The following is a 27,377-nucleotide window of genomic DNA, read 5'->3' on the forward strand; positions in this document are numbered from 1 at the left end:
GGCTCACTTGTCATGTTTCTCTAAACCATATCTCATTTCCAGGAAGGGACCAACCTCACCTCTCAGTTGCTTCCCCGGAACTCAGAAAGAGCTGTACAGAGTAGGTGCTCAGCAAGGCACCAACCGCATCACTGGGCTTTGAAGAAATTGCCCAGTTCCCTATATCATACTCAAGAACTCTCCAGGACCCTGGAAAGCTACAAGATCCACAGAGAGAAAGCTGCCATCCCTTGGATAAGTAACTAGCCATAGCACCGTGGAGATTGTTAGGGGCACAAACCAATAACAATGACTCTCTATCCAAAGAGGTGACCTTCATAAGCTTGGTTGGCATTTAATGTGCACTTTGAACAATGACCAACAACTTCCTTCAAATACAAAGAAGGATCCCAAGGCCTCTTTAGTTTTAGGCCACAGAAGTGTGATATGAAGGAGACGTCATCATTCAGGAAGCGTTACAGGAAGACGCATACATTATGCAGCCGCTGTGGCTTGAAGACCTCCACCTTCAGAGGTCTACCTGTGGCAAGTGTGGCTACCCTGCCAAGCGGAAGAGAAAGCATAACTGGAGTGCCAAGGCTAAAAGACGAAATACCACTGGGACTGGTCGAAGGAGGCACCAAAAATTGTATACCGCAGAGTGAGGCATGGATTCCGTGAAGGAACAACACCTAAAACCAAGAGGGCTGCTGTTCATCTTAAGGATTTCAACGATTAGTCGTGCAATAAATGTTCTGGTTTAAAAAAAAAAAAAAAATTTTCTTTTTTTTTAAAAGAAGGATCTTAAGGCAGGTCGGCAATGTCAAGAAGAGTACTGAATGCACAAAAAATGAGAGTGATACTTGGAGGATGCAGGACAGAAATAGTCACTCTTAGGAGCACTACACAAAATCCGATTGCCGATTCTTAGTGAGAAAGACCTGGGAAAGGAGAACAGGGCTCATATCACGCCCTTCTCATATTTAGTATGCTTAAGTTGATCGTATATGAGCAATAAATCTGACGTTGTCACTCAGCAGTCTGAAGCCTTATCAGCCTTGCCACAGGCAGAGTTGGCCAACAGAGAGCTTCAAATTGTGTATATAATTGCAAACATTTAAAACTTAAGAGATTTCACAGTCAAGTCCAGATTTTCTACTCCTCTTAAGACACAGGAAGCAGTGGCGACACCAGGTCACACCAGGCCATCCCCTTCAGGGAAGGATGTGCCCACAGTTGCTATAGGCTCAGTTCTTCTTACAATCCATCTGCTCTAAACTTCAATGTTCCTGCCTGAATGTCATGGGCATTCATATTTCTGGCTTGTATTATACCTGGCTGGAATTCCAAAGGGTGGCTTTAGCCATTCTTATCTAATACGTCGGTTACCTTCAAAAGCCTCAAGTTACAGAATTATCCAAGAGTGGTTCATAATGTTGCCAAGATTGGATGGATCCATTTTACTACTGCAGAGCAGTGAGAGAACAGCAGATATGCAGCCCCCTTTCCCATTCTGCTGTGTTAGGCATGGAGCTGTCTCCAACTGGGTGCTCACAAAAGGGCACCCAATTCTCTTGCTCATAGTTTTTCCTGACTGTGAAGTTTCTCTCCATTTAAGCTGGCTGCTCTTTGGAGGCAGGCTCCATTTCTTCTCCCCTAAAGCACCAGAGCATGGCATCCGGGGACAGGGGCCCATTCCATCTTGGTGGTGGCTGGCCACCTCATGGCTGGCCACCTGAAGGAGTCATTTTTTAATTAGTTTCAGGTGTACAAAAAAACATAGTGATGAGACATTTACACCCCTCACAAAGTGATAACCCCACCAAGTCTACTACCCCTGACATTGTACATAGCTATTACAATACCATTGACTATATTCCCTGTGCTTTACTTTACATCCTGTGAATACATTTTTTTAAATTACACTTGGCATTCAATATTATTTTATATTAGATTCAGTTTTACAGAGTAGTGGTTAGGCATTTATGCAATTTATGAAGTGATCTCCCTGATTAGTCTAGAACCCATCTGACACTATACATAGTTTATACAATTTTATTGACTATATTCCCCATGCTGTATTTCACGTCACTGTGACTATTTTGTGGCTACCAATTTGTACTTCCTAATCCCTTCACCTTTTTCGCCCACCCCCCAACCCCCTTCCCATCTAACAACTATCAGTTTGTTCTCTATATCTATGAATCTATGTCTGTTTTATTCATTCATTTATTCTGTTCTTTAGATTCCACAAATAAGTGACATCATATGGTATTTGTCTTTCTCGGTCTCACTCATTGCACTTAGCATAATACCCTCCAGGTCCATCTATTGTGTTGCAAATGGTAAGATTTCATTCTTTTTTATGACAGAGTAATACTCCATTGTATAAAAGGTTGGACAATTAAGTTCGGGAACTCATCCTAGAAAAAGTGCTACATACCTCACTGCTGAAGTTCTCCCCTTGGGAAGCTATGCACTGACGTCAGTGCCTAGTCCACCCCTCAAAGCAATTTTGGAACTCTTTTCCTGGAATGGCCATCAGAGCTGTCATCATATTACCCTTGATGTACTGAATGTCGTCAAAATGTCTTCCTTTCAGTATTTCCTTTATCTTTGGGTAAAGAAAGAAGTCATTGGGGGCCAGATCAGGTGAGTAGGGAGGGTGTTCCAATACGGTTATCTGTTTACTAGCTAAAAACTCCCTCACAGACAGTGCCATGTGAGCTGGTGCGTTGTCGTGATGCAAGAGCCATGAATCGTTGGCAAAAAGTTCAGGTCGTCTTTTTCACACAGCCTTTTCAGCACTTCCAAATAGTAAACTTGGTTAACTGTTTGTCCAATCAGTACAAACTCATAATGAATAATCCTTCTGATATATATAAAGGTTAGCAACATTGTTGCAACAAGCTCATGAACTTATTAGCTATGGGTTTGTCATATATGACCTTGATTATGTTGGGATATGTTCCCTCTATTCCCACTTTGCTGAGAGTTTTCATCAAAATGTATGCTACATTTTGTCAAATGCTTTTTCTACATCTTTTAATATAATCATATGCTTTTTACTTTTCATTTTGTTTATGTAGTGTATCACATTAATTGATTTGCAGATATTAAACCAGCCTTGCATACCAGGAATGAATTGAACTTGGTCATGGTGTATAATCTTTTTAATATATTTCTAAATTCAGTTTGCTAATATTTTGTTGAGGATTTTTGCATCTATGTTCATTAGGGGTAACAGCCTATAGTTTTCTTTTCTTGTAATGTCTTTGTCTGATTTCGGAATCAGGGTAATGGTAGCCTCGTAAAATGAGCTTGGGAGCCTTCCCTCCTTCTGGATTTTTGGTAATAGTTTGAGAATAGATGTTAATTCTTTTTTGAATATTTGGTAAAATTCATCTGTGAAGTCATCTGGTCCAGGACTTTTGTTTGTTGGGAGCATATTGATTACTGATTCAATTTCATTAGTAGTAATCCGCTGGTTCAGATTTTCTGTTTCTTCTTCATTCAGCCTTGGAAGACTGTATGCTTCTAGCAATTTATCCATTTCTTCTAGATTTTCCAATTTGTTGCATATAGCTGCTTGCAGTATTTTCTTAACATTTTTTATATTTTTGTGGTGTCCATTGTCACTTCTCCTCTTTCATTTGTGATCTTCTTTATTTGAGTCCTCTCTCCCTTTTTCTTCATGACTCTGGTTAAAGATTTGTCAATTTTATCTTTTCAAAAAGCAGGTCTTGGTTTCATTGATCTTTCATACTGTTTTATAGCCTCTATTTTGTTTATCTCCACTCTGGTTTTTATTATTTCCTTCCTTGTGCTCACTTTGGGCTTTGTTTGCTATTCTTTGTCCAGTTCCCTTAGGTGTAAAGTTAGACAGTTTATTTGAGCTTTTTGTTATTTCTTTAGATAGGCCTGCATTGCTATGAATTTCCCTCTTAGGACTGCTTTCACTGTGTCCCATAGATTTGGGGTCATTGTGTTTTCATTTTCATTTTTCTCAAGGCACGTTTTGATTTCTTCCTTGATCTCATTGTTAAACCATTCACTGTTTAGTAGCATGTTATTTAGCCCCTGTGTGTTTGTGTGGTTTTCAGGGTTTTTTCCTTATAATTGATTTCTAGTTTCATAGCATTGTGGTAAGAGAAGATGCTTGACATGGTTTCGATGTTTTTAAATTTATTAAGACTTTTTTCGTGGCCTAACATGTTGTCTATCTTGAAAAATGTTTCATGTGCACTTGAGAAGAATGCATATTGGACCACTTTGGGGTGAAATACTCTAAAAATACCAATTACATCCATCTGGTGTAGTGTGTCATTTAAGGCCACTGTTTCCTTGTTGATTTTTCTGAAAGATTTGTCCATTGGTGTCAATGGGGTGTTAAAATCCCCTACTATGATTGTGTTACTGTCAATCTCTGACTTTATGTCAGTCAGTATTTATTTTACATAATATATTAGGTTGTCCTATGTTAGGTGCATAGATGTTTATTAGGGTTATGCCCTCTTGTTGGATTGACCTTTCATCATTATGTAATGTCCTTCTTTGTCTCTTATTATAGTCTTCATTTTAAAGTCTATTTTATCTGATACAGGTATTGCTACTCCAGCTTTTTTCTCATTTCCATTTGCATAAACTATCTTTTTCTAGTCCTTTACTTTCAGTCTATGTGTGTGTTTCGATCTGAGGTGGGTGTCATGAAGATAGCATATGCATAGGTCTTATTTTCTTATTCATTCAGCTACTGAAGGAGTCATTCTTACTTGAAGAGTAATTCTGAAGCCAGAAAACACCAGGGGCCCTCCCATCTTCTATCAGCCCAGCCACCAGCAGTCCTGAGAAACAACTAGCAGCTGTGCCCATTCCTACCAGCCAGTGCCAGCCCAGGCGGGAGATGCCCTGAGCACTCCTGCCCTGCTCCTGGCCAGGGCCTGCATGTGCCCAGGCAGCCTCGGCAGCCACACAGGGCACTGAGATGTCCTCTCCTCCCCTGTCCCCATGGAATCCTATGTTCACTCCAGCCAAGTACTGGGCTGAGAATCTAGTCCTCAATCCCAGCTGGGTTTGCTGAGGGCCACAAGTACTTTGTCACTTTTAGTTAGCCCCATCTCTCCCTACCCAGGTGCACCCTGCATCTGGGTTTCCTCACTTGGCTCCAGTAGCTATATTTCCTGATACGGACTGAGTGGAGCCGTCCTTCTGCCAGGCTGGCCGCAGCAGTGCTCCTCTGAGGGACTGACATTTCCGCCCTTGACCCCAGCAGCCAACATCAGTTCTACCATCTCAGTCCAACACCACCTACACACAAAGCAAAGATATTATTATCCCAGCAAAGACCAGTAAACAGGCTCAAAACGATGGCACCGAGAAGGAGCAGGGATCTGACTGTGTGTCTATTTGCCCCAAAGGCAATGCTCCTTCCTCTGTGATGCCAGAAGCTCTAACCCCTGAAGAAGTATCATCGTGTCCCCAAATGAGTATCTGAAAGCCTCAGCTTTTCTCTGTGAAGAAGGGAATAGGTGAGGTGTGGGAAGGAGGACAGAGAGGAGGAGGGCATGCTCAGGCCTTCTCCCCTGTCTCGTTACTGCAATTAAAGTGCTCTAGTCCTGCCTCTCCTGTATGGAAGGTACCCAACACCTGCCCTCGCCCCTGCCACAGTACCAAGGCTTTGTGGATGGGGCTGAAAGAGGCATGCATGTTTCTCCTGGTAAACATTTCCTTCAGTGTTCTATTTCCATCTGTTCTTTTCTCTCTCACCTTCACACTGGTCTCCCACAGCAGCTCCTTTCTCCCCAGTCTCCATGGCGCCATCATGGAGCACAACCCCAGTCCCTTGCTTTCTCCCTGACATCACTCATGGACACAGATACTGAAGATGCATGGGAAATGCACTGGGCGGAGGGAGGCATCATGCCACTCCTGCAGAGCAAACAGCTGAGAAGTGAGTATTAGACATGCCTGTTAGCAGTCCATGAACCATGCCTACTTCTCTCCTTCAGTCAATCAACCCAGCAGCCGGTCGCCATGAGAATCCCTGATGTCAACCATTTGCACGTTTTAAAATTTGGAATGTTGACCTTACCCAGAGTCACAGAAGACTTTTTGTTGTTCTCAATGCCCTCAGTGCCCTGTATCTTTATGTTTTGTAGACTCATCCATCTCCCCATTTGCACAGCAGTTATTGGGCACCTTCTGAGGGTCAGCCCTATATCAGACACTGAGAGAGAAGAGGGGACACCTACACCCCAGATTGCTCCCTATCCTTATTTCTTAGAGTAACCTTGTGAGTCAAGTACCATAAGCTCAACTGTACAGATGGAGAAGCAAAGTTGAGACAGCCACATGGTGAGGAAGTGAGACAGGAGCTGGAACTCTGCCCTTTTCTGCCCACTAACCACACCATGGAAGGGTTAAGTAAAATGCCCTCAGACTCACTGGTGACCCGAGGGTCCCATGGAAGTTGCTCTTCCAGTTGCCAAGGAGAGAGGCACTGACAGTCTACCTATCCCTCACATCTCTGCGGGTGTGTTGGTGGACATAGGACCACGGCGGGGGAGAGGTCCACGTTCTCCAGATAAATTCTCAGAAGCGTCCAGTCCACCTTCCCCAACCCACCTGCTCCTCACTGGTGATAATCATCAAGTTCACCCTTCATCGTACTCTAGGAGGAAATGGGCTTCCTCTCGACCTGCAAGGGCAATAAGCTTCCTCCTCCCAGTGGCATGTAGTGGGGAGTTGGCTCTGAGCCAAGGAGCTCTGATTCACACCACAGCTCTGTCACTTTATCTGAGGGAGCAGGAGCAAGCAAATCCCTGGGTCCCCCAGGCTCCAGTGCTCTGAACAGCCCTTCCCTTCCAGCATTGCTGGGAGATTAGGTGAGTTAGTGGGTCTAAATAAGGGAGCTTGATAAATAAAGGCCTGCTCCATCTCTCCCTCTGTTCCATATCCTCCTCCTCACCACCCTCACCCCAAAGTTGAGCAAGGTTGAAAATAAGTAAGAAAGGAGGTCACTCACAGACCTGTGAGCTGTCTGCTTCTTTCCAGGAAGCCCATCTGCACACTAAGGTGTGGTAGATAGATTACAAAATGGCCCCAGCTCACCAGCTTTTACTGTATCTACACCCTTTGCAATGTGACTTTGCAGTTCCCCCAAGAGCAGTTTCCAGAAGTCTCCCCCATACTCCTTCAATCTGGGCTGACTTCATAGCTTGCTTTGACCAAAAGATTGTGACAGAAGCAAAGAGGCACCAGGTCTGAGCCCAGACATCGAGTGGCGCTGAGCAGTTGGCATTTGCTGTCCTGGACCCCGTTGCTGCCATATGAATAAGTGTGGGCTAGCGTCCCTGATGCTGAGAGACCTACAGCTCTGTCACCCCATCACCATAACTTACAGCCAACCAACCACCATCCTAACCAGCCAGCCCCCAGTGAGTGACCAGCTGACCACAGATGCATGAGCAAGCCCAGACAACATCAGTCAAGTCTGAGCCAGGTCTGCTGACGAGGGGTATCATAAGTAACAACAAATGCTTACTATTTCACAACACTGAGATTTGTGGTATTTTGTTACACAGCACCAGCTCACTGATGCAGAGGTTTCCCTTCTCCAAGCCAACTGGCAGCTCAGGCACAAGTGATAGGTGATCAAGGCCCAGTTCCTGTTGGCACAAGGCAAGGGCTGCATTTGGGAGCATGCAGGAGATGACACCCGATGTGGGCTGCATGACACAGTTTCTCTGAGTTGAATTTGTGCCGGCTTGGATAACCTTGCCTCACCTTGCCTCTGTTCACATCTCCGGCCCTCCTCTGCCACTGGTTCCCCACCCAGCCCTTTCAATCAACAAAGGGCTGACTCACCACCTCTGGGAAGCCCCCCAAGCTGAACACCCTGGGGGATCCCAGAACAGACAGGGTAATTGAGTCATTTGTGTGCTGCAGGCTGTTGCCTTTTTTGAAACAGCTATTTTTCATGTCTGCTGCTTTCCCACCAAAGGGGCTACCTGTTAATAAACCACAGAGACTCCCACAGGGAGGAACTGACACTTCACGGCTATTTAAGGACCCATAAAGGAAGGAGAGAACACCAGGAGTCTCCCGCCCACCTGCAGGTTCACAATCCCTCTCTTTAACCCCAGGAAGGAGTTCACAGACCTCCCAGATGGCTGAGTAAGGCCTTCCTGGTCCCTGAGCCCAAGAATGGGGTGGCATGATTCAAGACATAATTCGAAATTGAAACAGTAATCAACCAAAACAAACACCAGAAGGTCCAGCAACATTCGGCATTTTCCCTTGATGAGGGCTTCGATGCCCCTTTGAAACATCAAAAAAAAAAAATCAAACATTAAATTTGCTCAAAACAATTGGGTGTCCCTGCTTGGCCAGAGCATGAAAAATGTGTTTAGTCTGCCCACTGGGCAATCGAGCTTCCAAAGAATGTTTGCATGGGGCAGAGGTCAGAGCACCTGGGTTCCATCCACTTGCCAATCATTGTCCACAGGACCCGAAAAGGCGATTCACAAAGATGAACGTGCCCCAGCTCCTGCCCTCCCATGCTCCCGGGTCCCAGGGGGAGCGAGGCACAAACAGATGAGTACAGCACAAGTGGTGAGTGCCATGCAGGGCCTGGGATGGGGGTGGCAATGGTGATGTGCTGAGGGTGTGACAGGCCCCCAGGATGTGAGTGTGCTAGGGGGGCAGGGGAGGCAGGATGCACAGAGACCAAGACGAGAGCTGGGCGGTGCCCCGGGAGGGAGCCCACCATGCCTTCCCCAGCATGCCTGAGATTTGGAAAGAGGAGAGGAGTGTGGGGTCAGAGAAGGAAGGAGGCAGCGTCCATGTGGCCTAGGGAACACAGCTCCAGCAGACAGCCCCCTGCTACCTTCCCCGTCGCAGCCAGGCCCACTGAGTACCATCGAGATCCAACCCTGCCAGAACAAACACTAGAGACCATCTCTTCCTCATGATCTCAGTTCTAAGAATTTCTAAGGGAAAAAAGAAAGAATTTCCCTAACGCGGAGCACTTTTGCCAAAGTATTAAGGTTTTAAAATCCGCTAACAGGATAGAATTCAATGCAAATGTGGGGCCACCTTTAAAAACGAATCTTCTACAATGATAGTAATTTAAAATATTCTAATAAATGATAGTCAAATAGCACAGAATTATCGTGGCACTGAGTGATAAAGTCATCTGCCAAAGATTTACCATGGTGGAGTGACAAATATTTGCCTATATCATGGGGGACAACAGGACACTCTAATCACTTAATTCACCTTTGCTATCGATGTATCTAAAAGCACAGTCCTTATATTCAACGTCACTCACTGCAGCAGACTGAGAAGCAAGGATGGAAGCCTGCACTTAACCCAGGCTGTTCTTCTAGAAAGGGTTCAATGGCCTCCAGCCACAATCCTTGCCCAGGAAACCAGCCTGGGTGGAGGTGACATGGATGTTGGGAGTGGCCCTTTCCACCTTTGTCCCTTCATATTAACCTACTTTTTCCCAGCCTAGGTGAAAAGTAACCCCCACTCCCAGAACAATGAAAAGCTGTCCTACCAACATGCTGTTCCCTGCATATTCTCTCTCCATCCTTCTCACTGCAGAAAGAGATCAATGATATCTGTCTAACTGCAAAAGTAGATGTCACCTGCTGCAACTATCACTTAAAATACCTTAAAATAGTTTACTTTTTATAGTGAAACAAAAGAGACAGGAGGGAGAAGAGAGGAAGAAATAAAGAGGCTATAAAAGGAAAGAGGGAAACCTAAGCACAGCTAGAGACAAGGGCACAGAAATGACAAATGAGAGCAGAAAGGACAGTGTCCTGGAGTGCCCTGCACATGCCCACAGGAGGCCTCAATGGATGAGAGCTTTGAGGCACGCCTTCTTGGCAGCCACTGGGAAAGAATGCCCAGAAGGACTATGGCCGTGGTTGTGGGGAACCTTGTGTTCCCAGCCAGCACTGGATATGGTTCCCGATTCGTTGTAGTTAACAAATTCATACTGGATGGATGGACGATTGGGAGGATGGATGGATGGATGGATGGATAGATGATAGATAGATGATAGAATCTCCTCCAGGAAGATAAGATGAAGTCCAAGACCAAAACTAACTGTGAATTTGAGAGCTCCCCATCAAACCTGACCTGGAGAAGAAAGAACAGTAAGACATACATACCTCCCAACAGCCCTGGGGCTGTGGTTATGGAATGCTCTGTAGGCCATCAACCTCAAAGACCCTGAAAAGGACCCCAAGAACAAGCCAGTCCTGGATTCCCTGCTCTGGAGTAGGGACCCCCTCTCTATTCACATCCCAGCCTCAGCTTCAGCCACTCCCCACCCCTCCTGCCCACTGCTGCAACCACATGACACACAAGTCCCTGGATACAATGGGGCTCTCTGACCCCTCTCCCTGCAGGCCCACCTTAGCTATGGAGTTCATGAAAGTTCATTCCTGTAGACCCACCCACAGTGTCACCTACTCCAGGAAGCATCACTGACCCTCTGGCCGTCCCTATTTCTCCCTGTCCAGAGGGCATCACTCCATCCTCAGTGCTCTCACAGGAGCTGGTCCACACCTCTGCTTTTATAGGAAAAAGGGTCTGTTTACACCTTTGTGCTCCCCACCAAGCTGGGAGCACCATGAGAGCAAGGACAATAGCTTCAGTGTCCAGCACAAAACTTGGCACAGCACTCAGCTTGTTAAATGCTGGAGAAATGCAAGAAGGAATCCCTGAGCAGAAGGGAGAAGGTTCCAGCAGCCACAGGCAGGAGTCCCAGGAGTACAGCCTCTGCCCTCAGGCCTCCCAGCAGCTGTCACCATGGTCACTTAAGGACTTCCATGGCCCTACAGGGAGGAGAGGACACCCACATTCCCACATCGCCTGGCTGGTGGTTCAGGCTGACAGGCTGCATGAGGATAGCATCAGGGGTGATTTTCATGCCCACTGAAGCCCCGCTTAGCAGCCAGCAGTCAGAGAAGAATCGAGGCCCAGCTGAGGATAGAAAGAGTCTCACTCACTTCCCAGTTAGGGGGTGATTGTAAAGCACCCCCGGCCCTCACTCACAGAGCTCCAACACTGAGCCCAGAGCAGAGCAGCATTCCTACTGGAGGAAGAGCTCCCTCCATGGCCTGTGCCCTCAGCAGCCCCCAAGAGCAGCCCCACGATGGGCTCCAGGACTGGGGCCAAGAGACCAGAGTGCTGTCCCATAAAATGGGATCACAGAGAAGCTGGTGGTGCACAGGGCCCCCAGGCCAAGCCCCCCACAGTGAATGGATGTGCCCTGGATGTTCGGAGGAACGGAGGCTCCCAACGCAGCACACTGACAGCCGGGAGGGTCCTGGGCAGCCAGGTCTGTGTCATGCAGAATTTATCACTAATGACAGTATAAGTGCCAGTTTTCCCAACAATTCCATGTAGCAAAATGTAAAAGATTCAAGCAAAGCCGGTTTCTTGCGGGGACGACATCCCCAGGTCTCTCTAGGGGACCTGCTGGTCTAGCCAGCCATACAGGTAATACAGGTCATGTTCACCTCCAGAGTCCAGCTCCCTTCCCCTACCAATGCACCATACCTAGATGCACTAAAATTTTTTCAGCAGAAGCGCCCTACAAACCTCTGCCAGACCCTGGAACCATACCTTCCTCCATGAAGCCAGCACGGCCATGTTTTACCCACAGCAGTCACTGAAATACCATGTACTTTCTGTGTCATCCCTGCAACATGGCAGAGAAGGCTCTGGAATGGGTCCAATCTGGATGTGTACTCTAATCCCCTGGTGGCTACCTGCATGACCTTAATCAAGTCCTTTAACTCTTTCATCTTCAGTTGCTTCATTTGTGAGGCAAGAGGATTAGAGGAGGCACACAAAGGGTCAGGCCTCTGGTGGGCATCCCAGACATGATGGTGCCCCCCACTCCCGATGGGACCAGAGACCAAGACTCTGACTAGCTAGAGCTGAAGGCAATGAAGCCCAGATGCCATTCTTCCCCACAGTCTCCGGCCACTACTCCCAGGGGCTTGTCATTCTTTCCCGAGAGGCCACTGCAGGGGCATCCCCAGCTCTGTAGCATCCAGGAAAGCAAAGATTTTGCAAACACAATCTAGGGGAAAGAGAGGGCAACCAGCCAAAGCCAAGCCAAGCTTATCCAATACTGCAGGAGTTTGCATAATTAACCACTCGGAAATAATATCCTTAGGCCATTCTTGGTTCTGCGTTAAATCCTTGAAGGGCCTAGGAAGAGGGGAAGGGCTGAATTCTCAGGAAGGGAAATGATGAACGTGTACCGTGAAAAGAGAACGGATGCTTCTTGAGAAGCAACGTGCCAAATGCTTTATCGTATCTGTCATCTCCTTCATTCTTACTTGATAGATGAAGAAATTGAGGTTATGAAGGTGAAGCAAATTACCTAGGGCCACATAATAATAAGTGGGGGGCTTGACCCCAAATCTGTGTAACTCAGAAACCAATATTCTTCCCAGTTCTAGGCTTAACGGCAGATCAGGGGCAAGGAAGACAGGAAGCAAGGAGAGGAGGCAAGGGATTGGTGAGAAAAGAGAGGGAGGAGGCTGGCAGCAGAATTAGCAGACACCATCACTGGAGCTGATTCCGGCTAGGGAATTTAACAAGGAGAAAAGCTTTCCTATGAGCAGACACTGCGGGGAACATTCTGGGAAAGCCTGGACATATTAGGGCTGCTAATCCAGGGCTGCCCATGACTGGCCTGAATCCCTGCCTACAGGAAAACATGTTCCTGTGAAAATGCCGAGTGCCGACAGGGCATCACAGCCTGGCTGACCACCGCTGTATCCAGAGCCTGATTAGCTGAGAGCATCAGGGCTGCCGGCCAATTGCACCAAATTAAGCATTCCGAATTTGAAGTTCTCCAGCACTGGGCTTCGTGCTGGTTCCTGATGCATGAGGCAGCATTTTGAGTAATAATTAATTAGACGGGAAAGCAGAATAAGCAAGCTTATTACTTTGCTTTCTTATGAAATTAGTATAATTCTGCCTTTCACTTCGTTTTACTTTCATTCAGAGTGGACCAACCAGGTGAGAGATTGGAGGGGAAACCGCAGGGAGCATTCGGCCACCCTGTGCCCCCTTCAGCCCATCCCTGCTTCCAGGCACACCACACCCCCTGAAACTAACCCAGGCCAGAGAGAAACCTGCCAACTCCACCTTGTAACCTCTGCCATTAGACCACCAGGACTGGCACCAATCCGCCAGCTCACAGAGTATTTCCAGTTGTCTGTTCTGAAACTAATGAATTATTTGTTAAACCAGGTGGGCCTGTCTTCATCAGAAGGGCCTAACCCCTCAAACAGGTGTTTTGTTTTGTTTTTTAAATCACTGATTAGCCCATGCACCAAAAAAAACAAGCCGATGCACCATGTAGTATCATTTGGTGATATGCAACCAACACCTCTTCCAAGTGCTAACAAATCCCCAGGCAGAGCTGCCCACCTCTACAGAGAGCTGGAAATTTATTTTATCCCTAGAGGATTACACCTGTCAACAAAGAGAAGAAAATTAAAAGGAAAAAAAAAAAAAAAACCAGCCTGAGTTTTGCCTCAGAAATCTCTGGCAGTGACTTGTACACAGGCTTCCCTCTAGTAGCCCCCAACCTCTCAGCATCTGGGCAGGTCTCGGGTCACCTGCTGAGGGCCAATCAGGAGCCAAGTTGTGCTCGGTGTCCCCCAGGGGTCCCCACATCAGTGTCGGCCATGCATGACGAGTAGACTGTGCTTGCAGTCCATCTGAGCCACCCGCGTGGAGTTCTGGGTAGCCAGTCCTGTGGCCACAGGCCCCACCACCTACCTCGTTGATGAAAGAGTGCGCCCCCTGTGGGCTGAGCAGCAGAATGGCACGGCGCAGTGTGTCCCGGTAGCGGTTCAGCTCCTCAGTCTTCATCGTGGTGAAGAGGCTAGTGAACACGTGGCTGATGTTCTTGTCCACCTTTTGTAAAGAGACGTCAAGGCCCAGCCGCGAGGCCTGGTCCAGAAAGCTCTGGAGCCCACGGATATCTGAGCAGTGGGAGAAGAGGAGGAGAGAACCATCTTTAAGGGGAAAAGGACGGTGGAGGGTGGAACTCCAACACTCCCCACCCAGTACAGACCACCACCCAAAGCCAGGGCTCAAGTCTATCTCAGTGGTCCACTGAATGGAGGCTGGAAGACACTGATTTAGTCCCAACTGCCCTCACCAGCACCCAACCGCGGGTGTCTCCCACTGTGGGGAGCGTTTTCTGCCACTCAACAGGTCCTATGGCCAGACAGTGGCCTCGTGATGAGCTCCCTTTCTCTCTCTCTTATTTTCACCCGAAGGCAGTGAAAGTTCTGGCAGTTCTGGCCTCATGGCTACATGTGCTGGTGGTCCCTGTCCTGCTCCCTGGTCCCCCACCTTCCTCCACTGCCTATGGCCGAGGCTCCTCGACCCTCAGCGGCTATCTAAGGCCACTGACTGCCCTGCCTGGAGCAGGCCCAGCCTCGGCCCCTGTCCTTTGACTGAACAGCCTATGTCCTCACACCCCAGCCCTGAGTCTTGGGATCCTGTCTTGTTCTCAGGACCTGATTTTCCTGGATGAAACACTCCTCTACTCTCTTTCCAGCCAGGTAATTCACCCTAAGTCCAACCAGAATGTCACATCCTGACTAGTTCAGGAGTGAGCAGATGGTCCAAGACAATGCACTGAGTGCCATCCCAGCACCTGGGAGACAGGCCTGCTCCTTCCCCCATAGTCGCCAAGAGGACAGGGTGCAAGCCCAGGGTGGGAGAGGGCTTGGGGAAGCTGGAATCAATTACCAGGGGACGGGTGTCCAGAAGGAGCCTGGAGCCCGATCATATCGCATATTAGTACAAACCTAGTGTTGTGAGCTAAGGAGGCTAAATATGTTTTTTAACCAGAGCCCAAATCTCTCAGCAGCAGCCCTCCATAAGCCATCTGGCTTCCCCAAAGGGAGACCTGCCCAAGAATGGAGCCAACAATGAGGCAAGCAGTTCCCAGCCTGAGACCTGGACCTGAGGATGTTATGTAAGCCTCTGGGTTCATCTATGTCTGAAGCCTGTTTCTCCTGGATTTTTCAGTTCCATGAGCCAAAGAATACTTTTTCTTACTAAGCCAAGTTGAGTTGGATTTCTGTCACTTGCAACCCAAAGTTTCAACCCATAAGCACTTTTTCATAGCTTGGGATGTTTCCTTCATCTGGCCCATATCTGCATTCCAGCTCCAAAAAACAAGACCCACACCTGAGCCACTCCCTCTCAGGGATACTCTGGGCCTGCCCAGATCACACAAGCTGCATTCTCCCAGTGCCTGGGATACCCAGGGGCTGCCACAGGCACGCCCTAGCCCAAGAATCAAATTCAAAGTAGACAGTGTTAATTCAGCCAGATGTTTTTCCCAACCAGGTCCTCTCCCAAACTTCCACTTCATGCCCATTCCATAAATTTCCAGAGTTCCACATGTGCCAGGCTCCGTGCGAGCTGCTGCATGGTCCCTGGGTTGCCTGTCTTGCCAGAGGACAGGCTCACGAATAAGTATAGTCCCAGCTGATCGTGACAAGAGTGGTGATGGAGAAACACACAGTGCCAGGGAGGAGAGCAGGATTCCATGGTGGTCATGATTGGAGTGCTGGGGGGGTCTATGCAGGGGGTCCCTACACCCGACCACAAGGGGAAGCTCTGGAGTAGGGTCTAAATACCTGCCATGGACTCATACACTTAGCGTTTACTATCATTCCTTAAACACTCGGGCAAATAACCCATGCACTTTGTGCCTCGTTTTGGTCATCTGTAAACTGGGGACGAAAGTCACCGACTACCATTTTCATAGGATTGTGAAGACCCACAATGTTTGAAGATACCACCTGCTTGTGTCTTAGGGGCCTGTGCCTGGGAAGCACAGAGAGATCACCTCCGTATGGCCCGTGGGGAGGGCACAGCAGTGCCCAAATGAGAGCCCACCTAGAGATGGCAAATGCGTGACTGATATTCAAGCCAGTGGAACCTGTATTCCAGTCCAGCCAATTGTGTCCATCAGCAGTCTGGCCCCTGGATCACAGACAGGTGCCCAGAGCTACTTGCCTTGCAAAGCACGGGGACCTCAGTGCTGCTCTGCCCACCAAGGCAGGCAGAAAGAAGGCGCCAGGTAGCAGGATGGGCCCTCCTCACCTAGTGAGGAAAGGTGACCGAGAGAGGACCACACAATGCCTTACTCCTGTCCCAGCACCGAGGGCTCCCAACACACAGGTCGCAGGCTGTCAACACCCCTCGGATTCCCAGAGAGGCCGGGCAGTCCCCATCAGCCTGTTTGGCCCCTGGAGATCTGCAGCCCCAAAGCCTCTCAAAAGAAATTTTGAAGAGGTTCTTTGGTGCTTCTTCACCAATCAGGGAATGGCAGGGCAAACCTGCAGAGATGCCTCAAGGAGCAGAAGTGCAACAGGGGGAGGGGACCCCCAACTAGAAAAATTCAGGGCTGGTGTCAAGCCTAGCCCCTCCCATTCCTGAGCACAGCACAACTCACACCTGCCAATTCTGAGTTTGAACATCCCAGCACTGAGCAGACACCAATGCCCAAACCAGCTCCTGTGCTGAGCAGGCAACAGCTGTCCAGCTGTGCACAGGCCGGTATCACCCTCGATCTAGGCTGTCCAATACAGCAGCCATGAGGCACATGGGGCTATTCAAACTTAAACTTAAATTCATTAAAATTACATAAAATCACACTTTCAGTTCTTCGGTCACACTAGCCGCATTTCAAACACTCAGTAGCCATGCAGGGCTGGCGGCTACCGTGTTAGACAGCACAGATATAGGTCATACATGATGGATCATCACAGAAAATTCTACTGCATGGCACTACCTGTGAAACTGTCTTTAACCAGCACGGTGTAAATGATGTCCCCACATATGGGCGATTGGCTGCATTCAAGCCCCCTAGTAATGGCCTTCTTCTTTCTACCTCTTAACCTGTCACTTTGAAGACCCTTCCAGCTCCCACTGTGAGTTCAGCCACACAACCTGCTTTGTTTCACAAGACAGTTATAACTTGGCATAAGCAGAGGTTTGAATAAATGTTTACACATTTCTGTCTCTGCACTTGGGCCCTGCCACCACGATGAGGACACTGCCGGACCAGCCTGCTGGCAGGATATGGATACACATTACGAAAAATCAGGTCGACCCCTGGCAGCCCCCCGAGCCACATGCCAGCTGAATTCAGGTGCACAAGTGAGTCCAGAGTGGAACTGCCCAACGGATCTACAGATTCATAAATAATAATAAATGACGATTGTTCTGAGCCACTAAGTTGGGGATGGTTTGTTTCTAAGCAGTACCTAACTGACAGACCAAGTTCATCAGATGCATTATACAGTCCCCATGCCGCTGGCCAGATGGGGCTGAGTGGGAGCCAGTCAAGGCAAACACTGGGGGCTTCTGCACTCTATCCCTTAGGCTGGGCACCAACAATCCTCACTCCCCATGACCCGGGCTCTGACCTACACCTGAGCACAGGGGACAGGACAGTGAGAGCCTCCTGGGACACACAGGAAGGTGGCACCCTGAGACATACCCTCTACTAGCTCCCACTCCTCTTCCAGTGCCTTCCAAGACCATTTCGAGTCTTTGCAGTGGCAGAGACTGGCCATGTCTGTACAGGAGTGCTTTCTGCACATTTACGTGAGCACGTGCTCAAGGAGGGCTCTGGCCCTTCTCTGTGCGTGCCCATGGCCCCACAAGTCTGGTAGGGCTCCAGGGACCTCACGCATCACACCAGCATGGCTGGTCCTCTCAGGCTGGGGGAGAAGTCCCCTCAGTCCCTTCCCTGTGGACCCCCAGCCCCAAACCATCTCAACCCAAAGGGCTATTTCATTACCTAGGGCACAGGAGGTGCCGGGGTGGGGAGGGGTTAACAACTGTCTGGGGACCCACATGGAGAACACAAGCCCTCAGAGCCCCCGCACGTCCTCGGCTGCTGCATTTCTGCCTTCTTGTGGGGCAGCCCCTGACGGAGCATCAGGGAGAGTTTAAGCTTCCTGTCAGCGCTGGATCCTCACACCTACAAAACGTGACGCAGGCTGAAAGCAAGACTCCTGATGGGCCACTGGCCCTGGCTACAGCCGCCTGCTCCCACCGGGCTGAAAAGGTCAGCTCACGGCCTCTGAAGCTCTTATTCAGCTGCACTTAGGGAAGGCCAGGGTCAGAATAACAGTTGAGAGCATAATGCCACAAATAACTTTGTAAACCTCCAGGCCATTCCCCAGGAATGGGGCCAACGAAGCCTGCTTCTCCAACAAAGTCCTTTTTTTCTTATAGGAGACTGAGTTTGCAATGCCACCCTACTCTCTCCCCCAAGAAAGCCAGCTATCCACTGCTGTCCCCCAGGAAGGGAGAACTCTCCAAGAAGGTAGATTAGGGGCAGAGCTGGGGCTGTTCCCATAGGCTGCAGAGTGGGCACCCCAGTAGCCACCTTGGTCCCCACGGAGTTGTGGATTTCGGCCCAGGGCCTCCCCTGTGCAGACTGGCCGGCCCAGTCCACCATGCTCGTGTAGCTCTCCAACCAGACCCACCTCCACTGGGGAGGGAACTGATGGAGCCACACCGGGCCCCATTCCAGGAAGGGCAGGAGAAGGCAAAGGTCCCATGGCTTTCCGAGGCAGTGAGGGGAGGCAAGGACCACGGAAAACAGCATCAGTCACTCACAGGACTAGGGAGCGGTGTCCTGCTCCCCAGGAAAGGAGGCAGCTCAGAGAACACAGGCAGGTCCATTCCTATGACCACCCACGTCACGCTGTGCCACAGCTCCCGCAAAAGACAGGAGATCTTCCTCTCTCTTTGTCTTTCATGTGTCTCCAGAGCACCTAGCCTGTAACCACCCATCGCTGAAGCCCTCTCCTCCCTTGGCTGCCAGAAACAATGTGCTCCTTCTGCTCCCACCTACTTCCCAATCCCCTCCCCTCACACACTCCTGGTCACATTCCCAGCTAATCCCGGGGATCCTTCCTGCTGCCCATTCCATCAGTCAGGCTCAGAAGAACTGGCCAAGGGCTCTCCTCCAACATCACTCGAGCCCATCGCCATGATCCCCTCCCAGGTTCCGGCACCATCAATTCCTCGCTGGGCCTTCTGCACCAGCCTCCTACCAGGGCCCCCTGACCCTGGGGTCCACCTCTCCTATGCATTCAGCCAAGATGCTTTCTAAGTTCATGTCTGCTCATATATAGCCCTCCTCTAAAACCTTCCATGAAAAACACAAGTTTATTTTAAAATTGCCAAGAAATTAATATCCTCAAAAGCATCCATCAATCACAAACAAGCCTTCTAGAGACTTTATTATTGTACATAAATAAACTCCACACATCTTAGCCTGGTATGTAAGAGAATCTCTGATCCCAGTAGCTTTTTCTGTTTTTGTGTCGCCATCACCTACTTCCATCACCACCGCAAACCATACACCCAAGCTTCAGAAAAAGAAACTCTTTGCCCTCCCCTGGACATTACACACACACACACACACACACACACACACACACACACACACAAACCCCACATGCATACTCTCCACTGGATGCTCCCAATTTGAAATTTGCAGAGCCCAACCTCTCCATCTAGACCCAGATGAAATCACACCTCTCCTCAGAAGCCATCCCTGAGCCAGAGTCAGAATCCATGCCTCCTCGAGCTTCATAACTCGAGGACCTGAGAAGCAGGAACTAAGTCTCTCTGATTTCTCCACCCCACCCCACCCCCACCCAAGGCCTAACACAGAGTCGGGGGCAGTAAAAGTTTGTGGAATCAAACTGAACCATATTAAGAACCAGTCTGAAGCACAGTGTAATTCCAGCAACCACACCACGGTCACATACCTGATGGTGGCAAAGTCCTACTGCAAGGAATTGGAATTGGGCAAAAGTTTTTTTCCAAAATCTAAGGTCATACCTGTGACTTTCCCACTGCTCCTTCTGAAAAAAAATCAGATAGTCGCTGGGTATTTTAAATACATTCTTTCGGAAAAGTAACTGAAACGAAAGAACACATTTCAAATTGCTTCCTCTACTATTTTCCATTTCCAAACCAGGTCCCAGACCAAAGAGTACTGATGAAGATTTTAGCCTCTGTCATACATGCATACACTATGTATGTATGAAATCTGCCGCCTCACACCCAGTCGGAGCTCACGGTTACAAGTGTTTGGGAATTATTGGCTGATTTTCCAAAATCTGAGACACAACTTGGATGCAATGGACTTTTTGGAAATTTCTCTTATCTGGCCCCCAAAGAGATGTTTTGAATTTCCTCCTAGATGTTGTTTACCCAAATTCAAGTTCATTCCCAAGAACTCTGCCTAGGCTCCCCTCTTCCTTTATTGCCCACTCCCCTCCCCACCACTAACTCAAAATGCCACGATGTTTGCCACAAGCACAGAACAGCTACAGAACCGGTGTGTGATGGCGGCTGGGTCTGCAGGTGAGGAAGCCGCCAATCATTTCCAAGAAAAGAGATCGCAAAAGAGATCACGTGGTTCCAGTCAATAGTAATACCCTTCCCTCTGCTCAGAACCCATTTGGTGCCTCACCTGCCAACCTGGGCTGCTCAGCTCTGCATCTCCCTTCCTCTTTTTATCCCTTCCTGCCTTCCATCCTTTTTTCCTTCCGTCCTCTGATATTTCCGATATTTCCAGAGCACTGTTCTGGGCCAGGCCCTAGGCTGTGCACAGAGCAGCAGAATTTTAACACTTCATAGCCCTGTCCTCAAGGAGCTCAGGCCTACTGGTAAGACTGAGCCTGGAGCAGAGAGAGGCTCCCCTCTGCCATTTACTGAGCATCTCGTATGTGCCAGAATGTGTTCCATTTGCAGGCTGCATTTCACAGATGGATTAACTCGTTGCAGTCAATCCACGCAGGTGTGATAAGGCACATCTCTATGGGAGGCAGGTGGGCACAAGGAAGTCCTACCAGAGTTCAGCGAACAGAGGAGCAGAGATGGGCAGGAGTGGCACATCCGGCAAGCTCGCAGTAAAACAGGCAGCAGGCCTGTCCGTTGTGGGGTGACAAGGTCACCCAGAGCGAACGCCCACAGGGCCCAGGTGGGGGCTGGCTTCAGGTAATTGGGAAGACCCTCTGGTGGTACCCTACCTTCCTTGGGGGCACCGTGCCACCACTCTATGTCATTTTGCTGAGGGTCCATCTGGGAGGGAGGCTTTCCCTGGCCTAGTCACTGGACAACAGTCATGGCCAAACTGGCCTTGGGAATTCCAGAGGGACATTCCATCTCTAATCCCTCCAAAATCCCTGCTCTCTGTATTAACCACATCTTTCATTTTCTGTGTTCTGATGCTTTGACATCTGGGGCCTTGCCCCTGCAGAGTTAGCCAACTCCTAAAGAGAGCAAACAATTCACCACAGAGCACCTCTTTCATACACGAACCAACCACTCTAGAGTCCACATCCGATCAATCTCCTCTGTCAACTCTCACACTTTGGGCCACTATTCACCTGCTCTAATCTCCCTAGGGCCAAGTACCAGATGACTTAGGAGACCCTATGCCCCAGAGAGCACTGAAATGATTCAAACTGGCCAATCCTAAACCTGCTTACCCTGCCTCGCCTGCATGCTTTGCAGCAGAAACCACAGTAGAGGCTCTTGCCCATAGTTTCCCTCTCTCTCTGCCTGCTGACCAACCCTGGGGCTTCCCCAGGTGGTCCCCATGGTGTGGTGCTCCCCATCCTCCTGGGAACTGTGAGTAACAAACTATTTTTTCAGTGGCAGTGCTCTTCTGCTATGCTGGCCTTGCTGATCAGAATACCTGAGTAATAATAAATCACCCTCCCCTGTGGTGACCTGGGATGCGGCTTAGGGAGGGGCACACAGCAGCCCCACTGGCCACATGCCCCCGGGAGCACAGAGTAAGCGCAAGCCTGGGTTTGAATCCCACCCTCAGCAGCCAATGACCTTGGGACTCTCTGAGTCCATTTCTTCATCTGCAAAATAGAGCTAACCCCAGCTTCCTCGTGGGAGCGCTGCAATCCTGCAGAAAGGGATTCTATCATCACTACTATACATCACTACTGGCACAGTGCAAAACACGTTCAGTGGCTGTCAGCACCCTTCCAACATTCTCATCAGCACTGAGAACACTCCCAAAAGGGTTCCCAATGAACAAATCATCCCGCTTGTTCTAGAGGCTCATCAAGAAGGGAGGTGCCATCCTGACAATCGGATGACACAATAGAAGACTAAAAAGGTCAGTTCTCCCTTTAGTGATAATGGAAATTCCAAAATTGTAAAGTGACCAAAGGGGAAGGTGTGTCATTGAAAACTCTGAGAAAGAGAACAAATTTCTGCCCATAATAGAGGCCCATAATATCCAGGAGCCATCTGCTCCAACAGGTTTCAGAACCAGCCAGGAAAGCCTATGAGAGCAGATTCCAGAAAGGGGAATGGGTTGTCTAGATAATTCCTCGTGAGCACATCTGCACACATGTTATGTGCACACACATGTCATTTCAGACATAGGGGTGATCCCTACCCACACCCCCTGCCTGGAGCCCTGGAAATGGAGGGTGTCACCTGATCATAACGTGTTCATTTCTCCCCAAGCTTAGTTCCTTTCAATTTAAAAAACAAACAGAAGGGAAAAACACGTTAAATAATCAGGCTGGAAGATCGAGATTAAAAACAATTTAAAATAAACGTCTACTCTGGCACTTTGGAAAAAACATACCACGCTGCATTAAGTGCTTTGAATTAAGTAAATTACACCAAGTAACTAATTTACATAATGATCAAAATTTGCATTTTACACATGTTATGATGAAAATGGGTTTATAAAATAATTCTTCACCAACTTCTCTTCCAAGTTGGACTCCAGTATTTGGATAAAATTCTGAAGTGTTGATCTGCTACTGTCTTTCATGTTTCAAATCTCTGGTTCCTTCAATATATCTTTTTTAATCTGGCAAGTCCCTCATTCCCATTGTAATAAACAGTCCCTTTGATTTGCAATTCCCTTCAGTCAACTGAGTGAGATCATTTTCTTAAAGAATCCGTAATATGCTAATGATTCTTAGGATTTTCACAAATAAAGTTTTATATTCCTGTCACCTTTCATTTCGTAGGTATTTGGTATTGATTTTAGCAGTTGTTCTTCCAAGATTGTAGGGTTGGTTTGCAAAGTCCTGCAGCTCTCGATGCCATCTTTTTAGGATGAGGACTCAGAATGGCCTGTTTCTTAACAGGAGTCTCTCCTGAGCCAACAGGCCCCTCAGGGAGGAAGCAAGACCCTGCCGGGCTCGCCCGCAAGAGACTGGCCTCCAGCACCGAGAGGCCACTCTATGCCTTCAGGTCCTTGGGGCCCAGCAGGTAAGCCCGGAGCTGCTGGGTGCGTACATGCTTCATTTCTTTTCTGCTTCTCCAGAGCCTGTGAGGAAAGGATAACCATCCCATTTTACAGTTGAGTAAACCGAAGCCCAAGAGGTTGGGTACCTCCATCAGTACACACAGCTGACAAGAGGAATGACCCACAGTCATGCTTTAAGAAAGTTCTGTTTAGTTTCCTGGATTTCTCTCTAATTTAAGAGCCAGAAGCAAATCTAGAAAAGTGATTTCCCAGTGTTTACCCAAAACAGCCACATCTGAATTTCCAAGAGGGCTCCAAAGCCAATGACTTTGACTTTTGTTAAAGCCACAGATAAATGACCTCCCACCTGTGGCGGGACAGGACCTATGTCACAGATGGTAAGGCTAATAGAACAGTCATAACAGCACTTGCTTATTACGGTCTGACTGTGGGAGCAGTATGCCAACATCTTGCATGTATTGCCTCATTTAATCCCCAGGACACCCTGACCTATGGCCCGAAGTCATCCAGCTAGTTAGAGGCAGGACTGGGGTTCAAACCCAGGCTTCTGATGCCAGAGCCAGAGCTTTTTACCCATATTCGCCAGCCAGCCGGAGGCACCTGGGCAGGGATGGGAAGTAGGGAGGTCAGCAACCCCAGTCGTGTGCAAATGCTGAGGCTCATCTGAACCTCAAGCACCAGCAGGGATGTGCCAGCTTATGCCCATTGCACAGATAAGTCTGGGCTCAGAACAGAGCTGGGATTCAATCCCAGGTCCATCTACTACCAGAGCCTCTGCTCTTGGTGCCACATCAGACATGAGACTTATGGTGGTGGCCAGGGCTGCCCCCTCCCCCAGCCCAGAGTGGCCAAGCCAGGCACAGAGAGCTCCAGAGAGACCACGCAGCACGCTGGTCAAGTGCTGGAGTCTAGCTCTTAAGAATCTCAAGAAGATGAAAATGTGGTGCCTGCCATTACCAGCTGTTAATTTGCAATCAGTATTAATAACTGACATTACAAGTGAAATGTGGCGTCTTCATTAATTCTGTAAATAATCACTCTGAGAAAAAGCCCACGCTTCTGGAAACAGCAGCCTCAACTGAACTGAGTACTTCATCTGCAGACCTGTCTAGAGGACACCTAGTCACACCACCTGCAGACCCCACTCCTCGCTCATCCTGGGACCAGCAGCAGCCTCCCACCTCCTCAGTGACAAGGATATGGATTTGGCCCCATGAACAACCCTCACTCAGGCTTTGTCCAAGCACATGTGTGGTGCCCATACTGGGCCACACCCATTGTGGAGGCTAGAAAGATGGATCAGAATCTGATGGATCAGACAAGGAGCTCAATGGAAAGACAAGCAAACAATGCTCAATGATGTGCCAGGACCCAAGGCAAGTGCATGGGAAAGAGTACGTTTGCCTAGGCGGTGTCTGCAGGAGGAAAGGTCTCCAGAGAGCTCAAAGCTCAGCACAGGAGCTGGGAACCACGGGGAGCTCAGCACAGGAGCCAGGGCCTAAAGGGAGCTCAGCGCAGGAGCCAGGGCCTATGTAATGAGGTGACCTTTTCTGGGTAGACAAGAGGGAAAAGTACTCCAGGCCACAAGGACGTGGGGATCAAAGGCCTCCTGGAATCCAGTGGCCCACGTAGGGGACCCACTGATGGCTCTGTCTGGCCATGAGGGACATAGAGCCTGGTATGCCCCCAGAAAAATGGCCACGGTGGCATTCCTAGGACTGGCTAGAAAGCAGCAAGACAGAAGGCAGGGCATCAGGGTGGCCTGTGGGTCAGCAAGACCAAGGCCTGTGGCCTCAGCTCCTCCTGCCGACTCCAAGTCAAGCCTCTGAGGCAGAAGAAGAACCAAGGGACAACAAAGTCAGTGCTCCGGAGGCAGCCTGCAGCCCCAATGTGTGCCTGAGTGTCCCCACAGGCGGAGCCAGGCAGCCTGCTACCAGGACATGGGCTCATCCACGGTGCCATCTGTGGCCTGAGCACGCCTCCTTGCTCTCTGCGTGTCAGTGGCTGGCTCTGTGAAATGGGCAGGGTGACGCCTCCTATGCGGTAGGACCATGGTAAGGGGCAAATGGGATGATGCACACAGCACCTGGGACAGAGTCCAGGCATGGGAAGGGCTGGGAACGACGGCCGCCTCTCTGGTGACACCACTACCTCCACCACCAGCCTCCCCGTCCTGTTCCTCACCATCCCTGGCATAGCAAGCCTCCATCTTCACAGCTCTGCCGACCTCATGACAGATGTTCTTTTACTTGTATATTTAATTGACATAATTACTCTTTGATATTTACTTGGGTTTAATTTGTTTCCTCTGGAACTTGCCTTTGAAGAGCCAGGAGTGAAGCACGGCAAGGGGCCCACGGGTGCCACCACCCTTCCCTGGGGGCCTCCAAATGTCACCTCTGCAGAACCTGGCCTTGCCCAAGCCTGGGCAACATGCACATAGCCTCACACTTCCCTGTGCAAGATGGGTGCCAGGTGGGGTGGCTGGCTGCCCAAGAAGATTTCACAGTAGAGAAGGGGAGATATGTAAACACCACCCCGGGAACACCTCTCTGTGCCCGCAGGAGACAGAAATGTGGGTAGTGCCAGGCAAAAGGAGGGCAGGAGTCCTCTGCTCAGGGAGTGCTGGGGAAGGGGCTGAGCTGGGCATCAGGCTGAGCTGCAGTCAGGGGTCAGTGGGTGTGCTGATGGCATTGCCAGGGCCCTCTTTGATGCTGCAGAGAGTAGGGTCCCAGGGGTGCGGTGCAAATGAGGCTGGGGCCCAAGGCAGGGCAGACCACAGAGGGCAGTGTGATTACACCCTGGGGTGGGAGAAGGGTTTGATTTTTTAAAATTCACTTGACGGTTCTGTAAGGAGGGATGTGACCTGAAGGGCAAAGAACTGGAAGTCATCAGAAGCCAAGGCCACGGCCGAGGGAGGAGCATGAATGCAGGTGGGAGACTGGGATAGAGAGGAGGCCTTTGACTGCAGACAAGGAAAGAAAGGAAGGAGTACGGGATGATGCCACCAGGTTACGCCTGCCAGGGCTCATGGATGGGGAACCAATGACAAGGGACAGACACATAGGAGGGGCAAAGGGTGGGGACTCGCCTTGGATAGACAGCCACTCAGCTCCAGGCCTATGCTAGATGTGCAGGAATGCCTCCCCGTCTTCACCTTGCACACACACACTCACACACACACATTCACACTCACACCTGACAGACTCATGTTCACCCTCTCACATTCGTGCCCACATTCACACACGCATGTTCACTCACACCTTCACACACACTGGCTCACACCTGCTTACACTCACTTGCACACTCGTGCTCACACAGAGGTGTGCTGGAACCAGCTTGAACCACACCATGAGAGCCAACTATTAAATTTTCAGGAATTTTGTGAGCCAGTTATTAAACACCGGCACTATAAATTAAATTACATAAAGTCATAATTAAACAAATTATATTACAAATAAAATTGATAAATACACAAAGCTAATCACTTCCTAATTATTTTGCTTCATTTTAGCATTATCTACGCTCAAGAGGCTATTACTATCTATCACATCTGAAATGCCACACAATGGCACATAGTCCCTTCCCAGCCCCGTGTTCAGTGACATCACAACGCTCAAAGCTGCCACGTTGGGAGTATTTACACCCCAGACACCAGCAAACTGAAAATCGTGACTTTCTGTTTTCTTGGAGAGCGGTTGTTAAACGTTGACTAACATGCCCTGCTCACAATGCTCACACACATTCACACCCCACACTCACACGCATGAGTGCAAACACACCTGCACACACTTACCCATTCACACATGTACTCACACCCAGAATACACTTATACAGTGGCAACCAACTCACATACACACTCACACACACACATTCACACGCACAGTGTACTCTCACTCTTACACAGGCACCAGCATTTCATCCGCCTTATCATCACGCAGCTGGTCGGAATCCACACCCACAGCTGGAAGGAGAACAGAGGCTGTTCAGAGGTTAAAGGAATTGTACTTGCTGCTCAGCGTGGCTTCCC

The 27,377-nt window shown here is 49.1% G+C and overlaps 1 protein-coding gene across 2 annotated transcripts in view; it reads right to left on the bottom strand.

Moving 5' to 3' along the window:
- Positions 1 to 27,377, bottom strand: part of GRID1 (glutamate ionotropic receptor delta type subunit 1) — a 702,415-nt gene that overhangs the window by 467,761 nt on the left and 207,277 nt on the right. For both annotated transcript variants that reach the window (XM_074339723.1, XM_074339722.1), the window contains exon 4: positions 13,807 to 14,012. In XM_074339723.1, coding sequence (XP_074195824.1) covers positions 13,807 to 14,012 — 206 coding nt within the window. The remainder of the gene's footprint in view (positions 1 to 13,806; positions 14,013 to 27,377) is intronic.

Source organism: Rhinolophus sinicus, linkage group LG07 (assembly GCF_036562045.2).
Source record: "Rhinolophus sinicus isolate RSC01 linkage group LG07, ASM3656204v1, whole genome shotgun sequence".
NCBI classification, from domain to species: Eukaryota; Metazoa; Chordata; class Mammalia; order Chiroptera; family Rhinolophidae; genus Rhinolophus; species Rhinolophus sinicus.